The sequence below is a fragment of the Cavia porcellus genome, unplaced genomic scaffold, assembly GCF_034190915.1.
Source record: "Cavia porcellus strain 051 isolate PalLab524CR breed Dunkin Hartley unplaced genomic scaffold, mCavPor4.1 scaffold_26, whole genome shotgun sequence".
Lineage (NCBI taxonomy): Eukaryota > Metazoa > Chordata > Mammalia > Rodentia > Caviidae > Cavia > Cavia porcellus.
Window position 1 is genome coordinate 9,886,528 of NW_026947509.1, and position 15,828 is coordinate 9,902,355.

The 15,828-nt window shown below is 40.1% G+C and overlaps 1 protein-coding gene across 4 annotated transcripts in view; it reads left to right on the plus strand.

Annotated features, from left to right (window-relative positions):
• Window positions 1–15,828, plus strand: part of Ush2a (usherin) — a 658,323-nt gene that overhangs the window by 306,382 nt on the left and 336,113 nt on the right. For all 4 annotated transcript variants that reach the window (XM_063236705.1, XM_063236706.1, XM_063236707.1 and 1 more), the window contains 2 exons: window positions 1,876–1,989; window positions 3,895–4,056. In XM_063236705.1, the coding sequence (XP_063092775.1) occupies window positions 1,876–1,989; window positions 3,895–4,056 (276 nt within the window). The remainder of the gene's footprint in view (window positions 1–1,875; window positions 1,990–3,894; window positions 4,057–15,828) is intronic.

Genomic DNA, 15,828 nt, shown 5'->3' on the forward strand with positions numbered 1-15,828 from the left:
CATTGGCGTTAAAAATTCTAATACCACACAAACAAGAAGCAACTCAGCCTTTAGACAATAGAATTTTTAACCATAACACTTGGAGTTGAGCTCTCGCGGCCCAGGCAAAAGCTCTCTGAAGGCAAGTGGTCCAGCATTCTTGCCTCATAGCTGAGGCTTGTGAGGCGAGTCCTTCAGGATATGGTCTCTCATTTTCTGTGCACAGATGAAGAAATCAAGGCACAGATGTCTGAACAACTTGCCCGCATTTCTGCCTACTAGGCGCAGAACTGGCCTCTGTGTCCCAGTATTCCACTCAGTGTATCCAGTCCCTTTGCAACTTTGCAGCAGTGTCAGTGGCCATGCAGCAATAGTAACTTGCTTTAAGACATCCACTGGACAGGTGAGAACTTCCTAAGAGAGAGGGAGCTCAGGGTACGGGTTATGGTTGGGGGGACTCCAGAGGAAATGACACCCTAGCAGAAATGAGGTGAAGCAGAAGGTTGACACGGGGGTGGAGAACTTAGAGCTGAGCCTGGCCAGAGATGGTCGGGTGTCCGTGCAGATGAGCTCACTGGCTTGCTGTCTTCTCTGGCCATGAGTTGCATTGTCCATGCAGATGGGTGGATATTTCCATCCAGAAGCAAGGCACGGGGGTCATGGGGTACCAGGGGTGCAAGGTGGGGGGCCTGGGGAGCTGTGGAGGGGAGAGCTGATGCAGCACCTGAGGTGGAAGGCAAGTTGGAGGGATCAAAGCAAACCACTTAGAACATTTGCTTCATTCCAGCCCTTGGCCCTTGTACGTTTTACAATTTTCTGTTGGGAAAGGCGACTACAAAAACATATCCCATTAAAATCTGTGTTTGACGGATGCAAGCTGTCACCAGAATTGGCAGTCTGTAGCAATAACGTATTCTCTAGGCTATTGAAGGTTTAATCAATAAAGAGATATCGGGAATGGGACTCTTTTTTATAAGAATAATAATAATCCATATTTAAGATTAAATATTACTCTTAGAATGTTCCTTAAGAAGAAAAAAAAAATAAAAGTGGTGAGCAAACACCCAGATCACAATTTTGATAATCTTTAATTCATAGGATTAACTAAATCAGGAATGCCTGTCCTGATTTTAAATATCAGTAAAGAAAAATGTGTTTTCCTTTGCACAGGTACTTTTAAGTGCTGAAGAAATCTGGCCTATCCACCACCAAGCTAGGTTAATTCAATACTTTCTCTTAAGACAGGTGTCTCAATTAAATAAACTAATAATTCTGCAAGTAGAAGTACAAAAGCATGATTATCTAATTTGCTAATTGTCCCACTAAGTTAATTTGCATATTTGTTAGCTGCAACATAAACAAATAGTTTGTATATGTGTTTCCTACTGGTAAAATAATGAAGCCACTCTTGGGAGTAACGGCTCCTGAAGCTTGTTAACAGTTCTGCACTCAGAAAAGACTCCTTTGTTACATGCGATTGAAAAATGCCAGGTTCAAGAAAATGAAATGGTTTTGTTTCTGTGGGCGGTCTGGGCACCGGTGTGAGACGCTACCTGTTTTAACTGTTGGGTATCTTGTACTCTGTTTCACGTAATCTATGTGGGTCCCCGTACCCCTAGCCCTGACTGGGTGAAATATGAAATACCTGTTTCATAGCTGCCTTGACAATAAGTGAGTTTCATAATGTTTTTCTCATGAGTTGGCTCACTGTGTGATCAGGACAGTGGATCAAAGAAGGGTATGTTTCTGTTTCTCTTTGTCTTTGTGTCTGTCTTTGAATCTTTCTCTCTCTGTCTCCTCTCTCTCTCTTTTACACACATGCACGCATGCGCACGCTCCTCTTAATAGATGCTCATGGTAAACATGCGAACCCTGTTTGTCCCCCTGTCATCACAGCCACCCTGACAGGCCTGCTCCCCTTCAGAAACTACGCGGTAACCCTAACTGCTTGCACTCTGGCTGGCTGTACCGAGAGCTCCCAGGCAGTGAACATCTCTACTCCACAAGAAGGTAAAGTAATTTCAAAGGTCTTGACTTCCACATTTCAGTCATGAATAATAAAATAGGAGAAGAGCTAAACGCTGCCAGGCCATTTGCTGGAAAACCCCAACCTAATTTGATGACAAAGTGCATTGCCAGGCCATAATTGCTCCATTTTTTGGGGGGTGCGAAAATGAATCAAACTCCATACCCTTTAATGACATGCATCTTTAATAGCTGTAATGCAGATTAATGGGCTTTTTAATTGCTGTTACATTGTTCATGCAAGAGCCTTGTCATTAATATGAAGCATCTGAAAGATTAATGAAAGCTTCCTCATTTTACTATGGCTCTGAAGTAAATCTAGAGACAGTCTGACTAAAAAGAATTGATTGTATGGCGCGGTATGAAATTGAGAATCAAACGGTTGATTTCCATGGTGTCTTTTAACTGCTAAACACCAGCACAGGCAACAATTATTTCAGTATGCTGGAACCTCCAAATGCCAATCGAGGCAATATTAATCACTGCTCAGCTCCTTCTGACTTAAGCCTCACTTTTGTTGTACTTGGAACTTGCAAACCATTGGCATAAATTAACGTTTTTGAGAGCATCCGCTCAGAGACAGTGGAGAAGAGAAAGTATTTTAGCACTCCAAAGGGAAAGCTTCTTTCCCGCACAGGAATGCATCCCTGCAAGAAATAACAGCTCTCAAAACACAGGCGCATCGTGACATCCTACTTCTGTCTCCTGGAGGAGAGGAATGGCTGTTTCTTCTGCTGTCTAGTTGTTAAGTTATTAGAAGATTTAAAAGCTCGATATTTAGGGAGAAAAAAGTCCACCATTTGTCTCTCATTCCTGTGTTCATCTCCTCAACTTTCTGAGTTCCCTTCTCCCCTCTTTTAAACCGTTTAGCAAGCATGGTTTCACCCGGAAGGTGTATCTAAGATATAGTTCCATACAAGGAAGCAGTGGCAAAGAAAAAGAATTTTGTAAAATTTTTATGGTGGCCCACTATTCTCTGCATTGTGTTTCTGACCTAACCAGACTCCCCTCGCCTGCTCACACATCCTCAAGCATTTCCCCCAAATCTTCCCATCTTTCTGGTCTACTGAAAATCGCAGCTTTTCCAACATGTCACTGCATCAGCAGGGTCACGGCTTTCATCTCTTCTTCTGTTTGCCATCGCTGACCCTCACATGGGACAGGTGTTCTCAGGGCTCTTTATTACCTTTATGTCCACAAAATTCTCTGTAGATTTTGGCTATACTATTCACACCTATTTCACAGTGATGTCTCAGAGAAATACATACTCTTCCCATTTATATTTCCTTACTTTTTAGGGAATTCCTAAACTTCTAACTTTTCTAAGAATTTAGTCCCAAAATATGGAGCAGTGTTCACGTCTAAGGGTCAAGTTTTCACAATACTTAGTGCCCGTGCCTCAAATTGACCACTGGGTAAAATGAAGAATTTTCTTAAAGTGCACACGACATAGACATGGAATGAATTGATTCTCCATTTTGCTGGCTATTTTAATAGCTCATGAACCACTGTCATCAGAGTGGGGCATCTCAGGTCCCAAGCTCCTGGAGGCCAGGGAACTCTATCAGCCTAATTGCTTTCCTGTCCCGCCCCATGTAGTCACCCTGGGTTATTATACTTTTGATGAAGTAACGCAGACTTCAGTCAAGTGAACTAGCGTAAGTACGCCCCATCCATCACCGATGCAGATTCCCATAAATTCAGGACAGTTATTTAGCGCTTTCCTGAAGCAATTACTGACAGGCTGCCCAGGAATCAGGAACATACTCATGCATGGGATTTCAGGCTTATTCCATGATTTATTGGTTTAGGTCTGAAAAGTTTGAGTTAGAAAAGTAAACTAAAATTAGACTCTATAAATCTTTTTCCTTTTTTTTCCTTCCCTCACAGCCCCAAAAGAGGTTCAGTCTCCAGTAGCCAAATCCTTTCCCACATCCCTGTTACTCTCCTGGAATCCACCCAAACAGGCAAATGGGATTATCACCGGATACTCTCTCTACATGGATGGGAAGCTCATCTACTCAGGAAGTGAGGAGAACTACACGGTCACAGGTAAGAGCTCCATCCTTGTTGGTGAGTAAGACATATAAATGCACATGTACCCGCCAGACACACACTGCACGCTGTATAGTTATGTGGAAAATGTGATATTATTTTTTTTGTCTTTTGAGTCAGTGTCTCGCTATGCAGTTCAGGCTGGCCTTGAGCTCACTTTGTAGTCCAGCCTGGTCTCAAATTCGCAATGATCCCTCTGCCTCAGCATCCTGAGTGCTGGGATTACAGGCGTGAGCCACTACACCTGGCGGAAATGTGATTTTTGAAAGTGCATTGTTTAGTTTTGTCTCTGGTCCCATGATCTTTATGGTCATTTTAGTCTTACAGTGAAATGGGAGTGGACGTTGGGAAGGTCCCAGCCCCAGATGATGAGCTGAACCTGCTCCAGATCACATAGAACATAGCACTAAAGTGGGGTCCAATGTGGTGTCCCCACACCACACTCCCAGGCCCAGGTGATGGCCAAGGTGGCTTTCAACTTCCGTGGTCCTATGGCTACTGCCCTTACCCCCACCCCCATGAATGTAGAGTAACCTTCAGAAGCAGAAGTGCGGTTCACCATGGTCTGAATTTTAAACCATTTATGAAGAAGCATAATCTACAGGCCAAGATCCATCCTGACGTGTTCTATAAGTTTGTTGTTAGAAAACTTTCTAAATGCAAGATGCCTACGTCAGCTTTGTTGTCTGGGTCTGTACCATGTTTGTATTTGTAACATGCATGGGGTCGTTATATATTTTATATTATTTGGCACATTATATTTGACTCTCAGGTGAGATATTATTAATCAACTGTTGATTGATTTAAAAACTGAAGCCTAGAGATAATAAGTTCTCTGTAAAGGTCACAACAAGTTAGAATCAGAGGTAGAATGAATTATTTATGCGTTCACTCATTCACATTAATGCCAGGGAGAAAGGTTGGAACTGGGCATCTCTTGAGGGACCATGCACTGTCCATCCTCACTAGGGACCCATGGATTCCTGGGGACACATTCAAACCCGGGGTGGCATGTTTTCACTTACCTCTTTTTGTCTCTTCTTTTAATCTAAGAACCTTAATGGGACAAGATGTATTTTTTAATATTTTATTCATCAGGATCAGATAAAATTGTATATTTAGTCTTCAAGATAGACATTGTTATTCTCTGCATTTTGTAAGGGAAGAAGCTCAGGCCCAGGAAGGTCAGGCTGGCAGTCACACAAGCTTTAATATCAAGGCAAATGTTCTGGGTACATTAGAGGGTGTATGATCTTGAAACAAGTTCATTATCTAAGACTTAATTTCTGAATCTGGAAATGTAAAGTGCTTCTGTATCTTGAAGAAATTAGGCTATCTGTGAAATACATAGCATGCTGTTAGCACCTGGTGCAGAGGGGCTAAAAATATTATTCTCTGCAGAGGACAGGCTTTGTAGTAAAAATTTTAAAAATTGATTACTTTTTACCTTGACAATGTTGGACCACAATATGGAAGCTGATGGCATTGTTTTAATTAAAAATTATTTGAGAAATAATAATTATTAAAATATACCATGGAATTAACTTTACATATATATTAATAACTAATACACAAGGAGCTGCGTTATGCATAATAGGTTGGCATAATTTTTAGGACCCGAATGGGCATTTCCAGGGAGAATCCTTTTCTGACTTCCAGGAAAGACCTGGGCATATCCCTAATGCTCACTGATCACTGTCGCAGCTCCATGAATTTCCAGTTTTGTTGTCTTTGATGAGCCTGCTTGTTTGCCTGGTCATGTGTCCTACTGAACCCTAAGCATCCCAAGAATGTAACCATGACTGTTTTCCTCAGTGGGTAGAGGAATGGGAGCAAAGAAGGAAGCGAGCTAGGGGAGACTGATGGAGGGTGGGAATGAGATGTGCAATAAAAAATGAAATGACAGAGGAAGAAACTGTGGGTCCTGAGCACTTCCCCAGTGTGGAGGATAACATGAGGTCATGCAGCTTAAAGGCCGGGCACAGTGAAAGATGGGAGGCAGGAATTCACACCAGTTTCCTAAAAAATGATGCTGTACTCTGTATTTTCTTTGTGTGTGACTCTGCAGTCTGCAGTGAAAGATCGTGGCATTTGTCACCATAGTGGACCAGCGCAGTGGATGTCTGGGTGTAATATAACATGAAGGGAGTGGAATATTATCTTACACATGTCCATGCCCATGTTCTCTAGCTACATGGTCACAGGCAGTGATTTTTGTTCTTTGTGTTGCATGTGAAAGCCTTCTGTCTTCAGTATCCCCATAGCATTTTTTTCTATAGCTTTCTTATAAACACTTATATTCCACATTGCTCTTGTCTTTAAGTGGCTTAAAGTATGGATCATGCTCGAACTTCAGTATTGGTCGTAAGGAGAAGAACTAATCCTAAAAGGCTAAGATGGGTTTGAAAGATACAATGGGTTTGAAAGATGGGTTTGAAATGATTGTTCTCATCTTAAAACTAGAAAGAATGAAGTGCAGGTAGGTTAACAAATTTTAACTCATAATTAATGTCACCAATTCGAATATAGAAGTAGCTGGTCCCAATGTCCATGCTTTTACTATCTACATATTCTTCTGCTAAATATGTTTTATTTTTCCCTCCATAACTCTGAGGAAAAGACAGGAGCCTCATTACCCACCACAGAGCACCTGTATCAGCCTGGGAACACCACAGCTTGGGGGCTGATGCACACAACTGAAACGAGTCTCTCACTCTGCAGAGCGGTGGTGGGAACTCACAGCACATGTGCCACAGTGAGCTGTTGGTGTCTTGAGAGCTCTAAAAGTTTCACTGTCACTGTTCTAGAGAATAGAAACATAAGATAACGGTGTCATCAAGGTTATTTTCTCCTGCAATCTCTGTCTTTGGCTTGCAATGGCCACTCTCATGATAAGCTTAGTTATGTCAACTTGATTGGCTTGGGATCCACCCGCGGGGTGATTGAAGCACATTTCTGTGTGTGCCTGGGTGGGTGACAGAGGTGTAACTCGGGGAGTCTATGTCTTGTCCATTGCTCTTCCTCCCAGCACTGGTCTGCTATCACAAGCTAAGCATTTTTGTTCTGCCACGCCTTTCTGCCACGTTGTTTCTTTCTGTCGTGGAGTCAGACGACTAGGGACTGAACCCCCTGAGAATGAGCCATATGGAGCCTCTGCTCCTTGAAGGTGTGGGTGTCAGGTATTGTGACCCAGGACAGGATAGGCATCTTTTCTTTGTGGCCCAGTGTGGCCTTTTCTCTGTGCGAGCACACCCTTGGGGTCTTTTCCTGTAAGGACGCCAGTCTTGCTGGATTAGGGCCCAACTCGTACTGCCTCATTTGCTTCAGCTGCCTTTGAAAAGCACCGTCTCCTAGTACAGTCACACTGGAGGTAAGGGTTTCACCATGTGAGTTTTAAGAGGACATGATTCACGATTCACCCATAAGAGGGTGCTGAACTCGGTGTCTTTCCTCCTGTTAGCGTAGGATCAATGCCTTTTTTTTTGCAGAGATTCTTAAATCGCCTGAGAATTTAATAAAATGGATTTTAAGATCCCTTTCAAGTCTCATAATTCATATGTAATTGCAATGTGAACTAGATTTAGGTCACTTATATCTCCCAAGTCTGTCTGTCCACCGGGACTCACAGAGAAGCGGAAATGGGCAAGGGAGGAGGACTGAAGCTAGCCTGGATGAAGACTGAGAGGGAGTGTCCAGCCTTTGAGAAGCGCTTTGTTCTTTCCCTGCACTTCATGGCCATACCTCATGTCATCGTGATAGTTGTCCAGGATGCTACTAGCCCCCTTCTCTCTTTGTACTGGGGCACTTGGGACCTAAGGTCCTTTGTATGTGTAGTGGAACCAATTGTAAGAGCTGGTGCTGTCCAAAATCCTAGCACATCAGGACCCCAACATGGATCTGTCAGTTCCCATACTAAAATATTTCCCCATAGAAAGGCCAAAAAATAGAACATTTAGGGGAATAATTCACAGCAGTTTTAAACTGTAGCAGCTATATATGCTTATTCAAGATAATTTAAAAGGTATATAATTTCTGATAATCACAACACACAAAGAGAAGCTCTTCATATTTTATATAATTCCCTTTAGTACTTTACTGTTTTAGCAAAATTGAGCTAGAAACTATGTGTAATTGTGTAGCATTTCCTATTCTCTTATCTATAACCATATCCCCATATCGTTAAACATTTTCTAAAAATACTTTAAAACATTTTCATAACATCATACTTCATATAATGAATGCAGATTAATGCTTTTAGCTGTTTGAACTTTTAGTTTAAATATTTTGCATGATAAATATTATTGCACATAAATCTTTGCCTGCTAAATTTTTAGAAAAAGATCATTTAAATCAAAGGTAGTTAACTTTTACAGACTATTAGATGGACATTTCATATTATTTTTAAGAAAAAAATTTATCTCCATTGAATATTTTTTAAATCTTTGACTATCATAAAAAACTCTCATTTTATTTCAGTTTTTAATTACTGATTATACTGAATACTTTCCTGAATGATTATAAAGAATTTATATTTTGTTTTGTTTCTTGTGATTGCACATTTGGTGAGCAAAATTTAATACGGTTAAGGAATAATTTTGACTTTTTTAAAATCAAGAGCTGTGTGTCATATTGTGCTTTTCCCAGTTCCCATCACCAGGAGTACTTAATATTCTTTACCTTCTACACTATCAAAAACTTCCTTAATAACTTGCATAATATCCCCTCTAAATATTCAAAATGTCAAGTATTTTTCCTCACTCCTGCTCCATTTATCTGTGACCTCTATTTATTTATTTAAACTATTTTTCACAGTTTTACATAGAACTTTACATAGAATCAATGTCTTCCCACCTGGATTAGCAAATGGATCTTTGCTGGCATGGTGGGTACCAGTGAGTGTGCGTACATTTCAATCCACAAACCACGTAGCATCTAGGTGCTTTGAATTTTTTCGTCTTTCTCTTAAATATGAAGCATTAAAAGTCAAAGGCATTGCCGCACCTTGAGTTAGTACAAAATATATTTAAAAATGCATACAGTTCAAGTTTTTGCCTTGCATAGACCATAAGCTAGTAGTATGCTGGGTCACTTTTGACACTGAAAAATGAAACCAGTTAGAGAACCTCCCAAAGGCTGTTGATGTTTGCTATAATAAATAGCACACTCTTCAAGTCAAACTTTTTCATTCTGTATTCAAAGGTAATGGATTTTTCGTAACCATAGTAACCTTCATGTATTTCTGGATAAATACATGAGGTATATACATTCTAGTTTTATTTTTGAATATAAACTACCACATTATGTATTACTAATAATATGAAAAATAGGATGTAGCTTAGTATAATGACAGCTTAAACTAGTATGCATTTTTCTTCTGCAAAAAATAAATATTTATCAAAAGTATAGGTTCAATTAATTTTTCCCCCAGTTTTGTGATCTTGTGGTGGTGCCATTTATCTTTTTTTGCAAGATCTCCATTAATCTATTTCTGTCTCATAACAGATTTTTAAGAATTTTGAGGTTAAAAACAATTGTGCTTTTAAGCTTATGATTAAAAACATTATTGAAAGATTGACGAACCCATATTGATATTATTAGCTGAGTAATTGTGGACCAATGAACTATGTGCATAAGTATGTTCATAAATAGGTAGGTAAAGGTAACCCTTTGTGAGATTGTTCAACATAACGGGATTGTTTCAAAGTTCAGGCCAGGTAGTATTCTGATTGATGATGACTATCCAATCTGTAGCCAACCAGATCATTCTCATTTTAGAGGAGCACCCTACCAGAAAGTGGCATTCTTTAAAGAGCTTGTGAGACATTTTAGGGAAATCTGCAAAGTTTTTAGAAAGAATAGCAAGGTGATGGTTTTCAGGCGAGATACACACCCAACGTAGCCAGCAGGTCGAGGTGAAGTCATGGCACCTGATCGACAAAGAGCAGCGCCTCAGAACAGTTCTGCTTTTCTACATAAATTGTTTTTGGTTACCTCTAACGTAAACCATTATTGTTGGTAATTTGAGAAATCTTGGAGGCAGAAAGGCAAGCAGGGGCTCTGTGGGAAAGAAAAACACATGGGCAACATCAAACCATCCTGCGTGTGCATGCCCACGTATCTCAGCCAGTTATCTATGCCTGTCTTGGGGCTGGACATGAATGGTCAGGTTTTAGAGCCCTAGATGGCATCTTTCCACTGCTGTTCACCAAGCATCTATGTTTCTACCAGCAAGACCAAGGGAGTAAGACACAGACAACATCAGTGTAAGAAATCTATGTGTGTGTGTGTGTGTGTGTGTGTGTGTGTGTGTGTGTGTGTGCTTAAGAGAAAAGACAGAGAAAAGAAGTGAGTGCCAAGAAGGAAAAAATGGAGGGGAAAGAGAATTGAAAAAAGCAGGGAAAGAAAGAAGAAAAGCAGATGAAATTCTGGTAAAGTTGGAGAGGCAAGAAGTATTTATGTCTTTGACCAACTACAAGTGCTTAAAGTTTTTTTTTTTGTCTTATTTTTCAAGGTCAAAAGAACCATGTTAAAACAGCAAAACAGATATGTTCACCTTAAACCTTCCAAACACTTAAGTCTTACGATAAGAAATTTATTGAAGAAGAAACTATATTGCTTATGGCACAATAAAAAGCATTTAAAGGTTAGTGGCTTTAAGCCAAGCATGGTGAGGAACCCTATCAACACTCTCCAAATTTAAGCTAAATTATATTCATTCATACTGATGGTTTAAAAGCCAAATCAAACTTTAACCTACTGTTTTAATTTTTCTGTTTTGCATAACACAAGACAGTGCATGGAAAACATTTCCCTTTCATAATATTAGCAAGGGGAATCTTATTAAAATGCTTGTGCTTTAAACTGTAAGCCAAAGTGTTAATAAGATAGAGTACGTGAAGGTTTTTAGGCAAGCCATGATCTCATTCATGAGTCACCATGTTCCCTTTTGATGTAATAAACCTACAGCAGTTAATCATAAAATGTCTAAGAAACCTTGAGAAAACAAGGGGACAATTTTAGTCAATGAAAACCTGCAATCTCCAGAGGCCAAGTTTTTAAGCTACTGACTCAATAAACAAGACTTCAAGACATTTAAAGTTTAGGAGATTGCTCATGGCTTAGATAGATACCTTGAGCTAACACACAGTGGGCACTTCACTCTCAAGGGTCACATTTGTTTAGCAGCAAAGGGTCAAAAGAAATAACTTGCACAGAATGCTACCATTTATGCTTAACTGTAAGCACTACCACTCACGCGTCATTCCTTCACAATGTACCTTTCCAATGCATCAATAAAATATATGACATTTTCAGATCTGTGCCCAAATACATTGTCGATCTGAGAGCCAAACTGAGGACTATTATATTGTCACCTGCTGCAGAAACACTCTTTTATCTGAAGGTGTTTCATTTAGAAAACCACTGGATTTGAATGCAGAAAAAGGTGATGGAATGTGTCCTAAGAGCTTGTCCCATAAACACTCCTTATTGCTTTAATTTGGTTTTAAAACTCTCAAATTATAACTTCGTACAGAAAAGTGCAATATCTAAGGGTATGGCTTGACGAATTTATACAGCTAAACATGGCTTAGGTGACAGCATCTAAATCAAGCAGCAGTGTTATCCGCACTCTAGAAGCTCCAAGTTGTACTTCAGGTCTTGGCTGCGACAGCAGAGATTGGTTACGCAGTTCTTGTACTTAATGTGTGTGGGGTTGAACTGTGTGTGTCTTATTTTTTTTTTTTTTTGGAGATGATGGAAAGCAGAGTGATTCAGAGGAATGGTATGTGCCCTGAACTCCCTAATCCCCAGATGGCTGCTAACACAACTTCCCTTGCTAAATTTCTATCTTCCAGAAGGTCACTAAAGATTTGTAAAGGGTCACATGCCTCTTTTCCAAGTCCTCTCTGGAAACTAATTATAGAAACATTTCATCGTGTACTTAGGATTCCACAATTAAATACATGCAAAATTCTAAACTATTCTGAAAGCCCAACAATGGAATATTGTATGGCCATATAGCATACGATGCTGTAGAGGAATAAATAATGTGGAAGAATGTTAAACTCAAGGTTTTAACAGACATAATGCAGTATGTGTTTATATTGGTAAAATATGTATATACATATCCTCATATACATATACATATACATATATGAATATGTGTACATGTATACACTTCTATTGGCAGGGATACACAGTATAGTGTACAGAGTAATTATCTCCAAATATTGAAATTCTAGCCCTTTCTTCCTTGCAGACTTGTTTTCATTTTTTAAACTCTACATTTTAGACATTGGAAATTATTTCCTTTTTGTATTTTTTGTATTTGTGTTTTTTGTATTTTCCCTACTTCTAATGTGTTCAATAAAATTGGTATAAATAGAGGGCATTCTGGGAATCTGATTTCGCTTACCTGTTGATACTTACCCTCTAGTCTTCCCTGCTTGTGGCTTTGACATTTAATTAGTTGGTCACTTCACTCCTTGCCTTTATACAGTCTCTCTTGTGGTCTTTTACCTCTGGCTGTTTCCACACCATCAAAATGGGTGATGGCCTATCTCAGTTCCTACACCTCCATTGATTCCCCAAACTCTCCATATAATTTTCTGCCTATTTAACAGTTGAACATACACTTGCTTATTTTGAAGATGATAAGTCATAAGGCATAGTAAGAACACAGGGGAGAAGAACGAACACACCATCATCATGCTATCATTCCTTTCCATCATAGCAATCATGAAAGAGTAAGAATGCAGCTCCGTCTCACAGACTTTGAATGAATTAAATCAAAGTGAACTAAATTGAAAAAACCACGAAAAATCAGTAAATTAATATTTTTGAGTAAATAACAAACACTGATGCATAATTCAGATGTAATTAATATGCTAAACTTAGTAAACAGTTCTAATGAAGTAGGCTGTTCCTGTAGCTTCCTAGAAATTTTCACTTAATCACCCAACGTGTAGCAGAACACATTTTTGAATTGCTTGCACTTGTTTCCTGGGGCTTCCATAAGAGCATCACCAGCTAGGTGACCTGAACCCTGAGAATAAGTCATCTAGCGGGTCTGGAGGTGAAACTGTCCCAGATCAAGCTATTAGCAACATTTGTTCTCTCTAAGGGCTGTGAGTGAGAATTCCGCATCCCTGATCTGAATTCTGGTGATTTACAGCAAGCTTTGGGGCTCATGGGGTCTTTGTCTCAGTGAGAAATGGTTTGAGGTCTCACACGCTCTGTGTGATATTTGGAAGTCAAGATTAAGGCCAGCATACTTGACTTCATTTCCACCATGCACCATTCCAGAGTGTTCCTTTTCTACCTGTCTTTAACACTCACCATCTAATGACATGAAGTCCTCCTCTCAGCTTTACTCCTCTTCCTGCTCCCTGTCTCAGCAAAGATTTGAGTACCCACATTTTCCCCACGCTCCTCTGCTCCTGGTTCTTGTAACAAACTGTGTGGTTTCAACTTTCATATGAGCAATGTGGTAGACAGCTCAGTGTCTTGTATCTTTTTACACTCTCATCTATGGGAAATGCAACTACACTTTTAAGTCAGTTTCTTTCATTTAATGTCTAAGACCTTACTGTCATCTGTAAATGTCCCATATCTAAATGCTCCATAACTAAAATGCTTTGAATCTAAAACCATTCAGTTCAAATATCCTGTTACCTAACAACAGCCACCCAATGGTCTAGCTCTTTCACTCATCACTTGTGCTAAAAGCATTAGTGTTTTTCTTTGAAACTCTCAAAGTCAGAGGCTGGGCATTTAGCTCAGCGGCATAAGCACCTGCCTTGCAAACAGGCGGTTGTAAGTTCGATCCCCAGTACTGATAAAAAAAGAGAAACTCTCAAAGTCCTTATTCCTCTATGTCTACCCATCTATTAGATCCTCTCTTTCCTTTCCTTAAGCTAGCCCTAATGAACAGAACTTAAAGTGTTTAATATTTATTGTCTCAAATCCCTTGCGCTGTATTACCGTATTTGTTGTGGTTTATGTCTAGATGTCCCCCCAAAGCTTCATGTGGTCATGGTGGGGCAGGTCTTTTGAAGGCAGCTGAATTTAGAATTTGTGATTCCTTCATTGTCTAGTGCTTGGATTGGCAGTGCCAGTGCTGGCATACAATGTAAGGGAGGGGAAGAGACTGGCTCCTCCCTTGTTGCTTTTATTGTCTTCTGGCCACCATGAACTATTGCCCTCTGCCATGAGCCTGCCTTGGAGTCAGTAGATTATGGACTGAAACCTCCACAAACTATGAGCTAAATACATCTTTTCTTACTTCATGTTGGGTGTTGGATATTTTGTCTCAGCCACTAGAGAAATTTAACCAACACAATATTCAAATGAAAACTCATTAAATGTATACTGGTTATGTGTTTTTTATGCCTAAATCTGTAGTCCTAAGATCTGCTGAAGTAAATTTAATAGGCCTGTGGCATGGTGGCATTCTGAGGCCTAGTGTCTAATCTCCGTAGGCTTTGGACTCTGACTCTTAATCTTCTGCGATCTGCTTTGTCTCCCATTCACAATGATCATATCTGCAGTCACTGTGCACACTTCTTCACAGTGACCTTGTGACTCTTAGCAGATGAATTTGCTGAACACTCAGCTTCAGCACCCAGGTGGGAACCCTCAGCTTTCTCTCAGGGAAACTATGAGCTTCCACACCCAGAGTGAGCTCTTCTGTGTTTCCCTGAGGAAGCAAAACAGTGTCCACTTCTTTTCAAGGTCAAGCCCTTGGGATTCCTTCTTCTCCTACTCTGGTGAGGACTTTCTGTCTTGGGTAGCTTTATCTCTCATCTTAGCTCCCTCCACCAGAGTCTGGAAATGCTGCGATCTCTTCCTGTGATTAGAGTATGGAGACAAACAGAAGAAAAATATGTCTTCTCCAAATCCCACCTCCCACTCAGGAGCCCAGCCTGTCTTTCACATCTTCATCATCACATTCCTCTCATGCAGTGAATTATTTTCCTTGCTTATAGGGATCCTTAGTTTCCCAGTGTTGGTATAATGGGATATTTGAAATTAGTGTATGAGTTGCTTTTCTTGTTGCTGAGACAAGATATTCAACACCCAAAGTCAAAGGAGGACAAGTTTATTTCATCATACAGTTTCTAGAAGTTTCAGTTCATAGTTGGCTGGCTCCAAGGCAGGATGGCATAGCAGCAAGCAAGTGATGAAAGATAACAGAGACCCTCTTCCCATCCCTTATGTCTTTTCTAGGCTATCAACCCTTAGGGAGGGCAGCACACCCATGCTTAATCCTAATATCTCTATGAGTCAACCCTAGCATCACATTCTTGATCCTAGTAGAGCTATGCCAAACAAATCCATGGACTAACTTAGTAATGGCACACTCTAAATCCAATCACTTCTGATAAAGACCCTCCTATGAGTGCATGAGACTTGGAGGGGGACATCTAGACACAAGTATAACAACTAGACATTTTAATACTATAGAAAGATGTGTTCTCAAAATTTTGGGGTCTAGAAGCTTAAGTCAAAGTCTTGGGGGAGCCATCCTCCCTCTAAGCACTGTAGGGAAGAATCCTGCCTGGCTTCCTCTGGTCATTACTGGTAATGTACAGTAACCCCTGGCTTGCCTTTGCCTTGCTCTGATCTCTGTTTCAGTCATTATATGGTGTTCTCCTGGTGTGCAAATTTCTCTCTCCCTGTAAGAACAAACATTGGACTTACAGTCCACCCTAATGTAATCTGATCTCAACTAAACCTGAATACATCTTTAAAGACCTTTTTTCTATA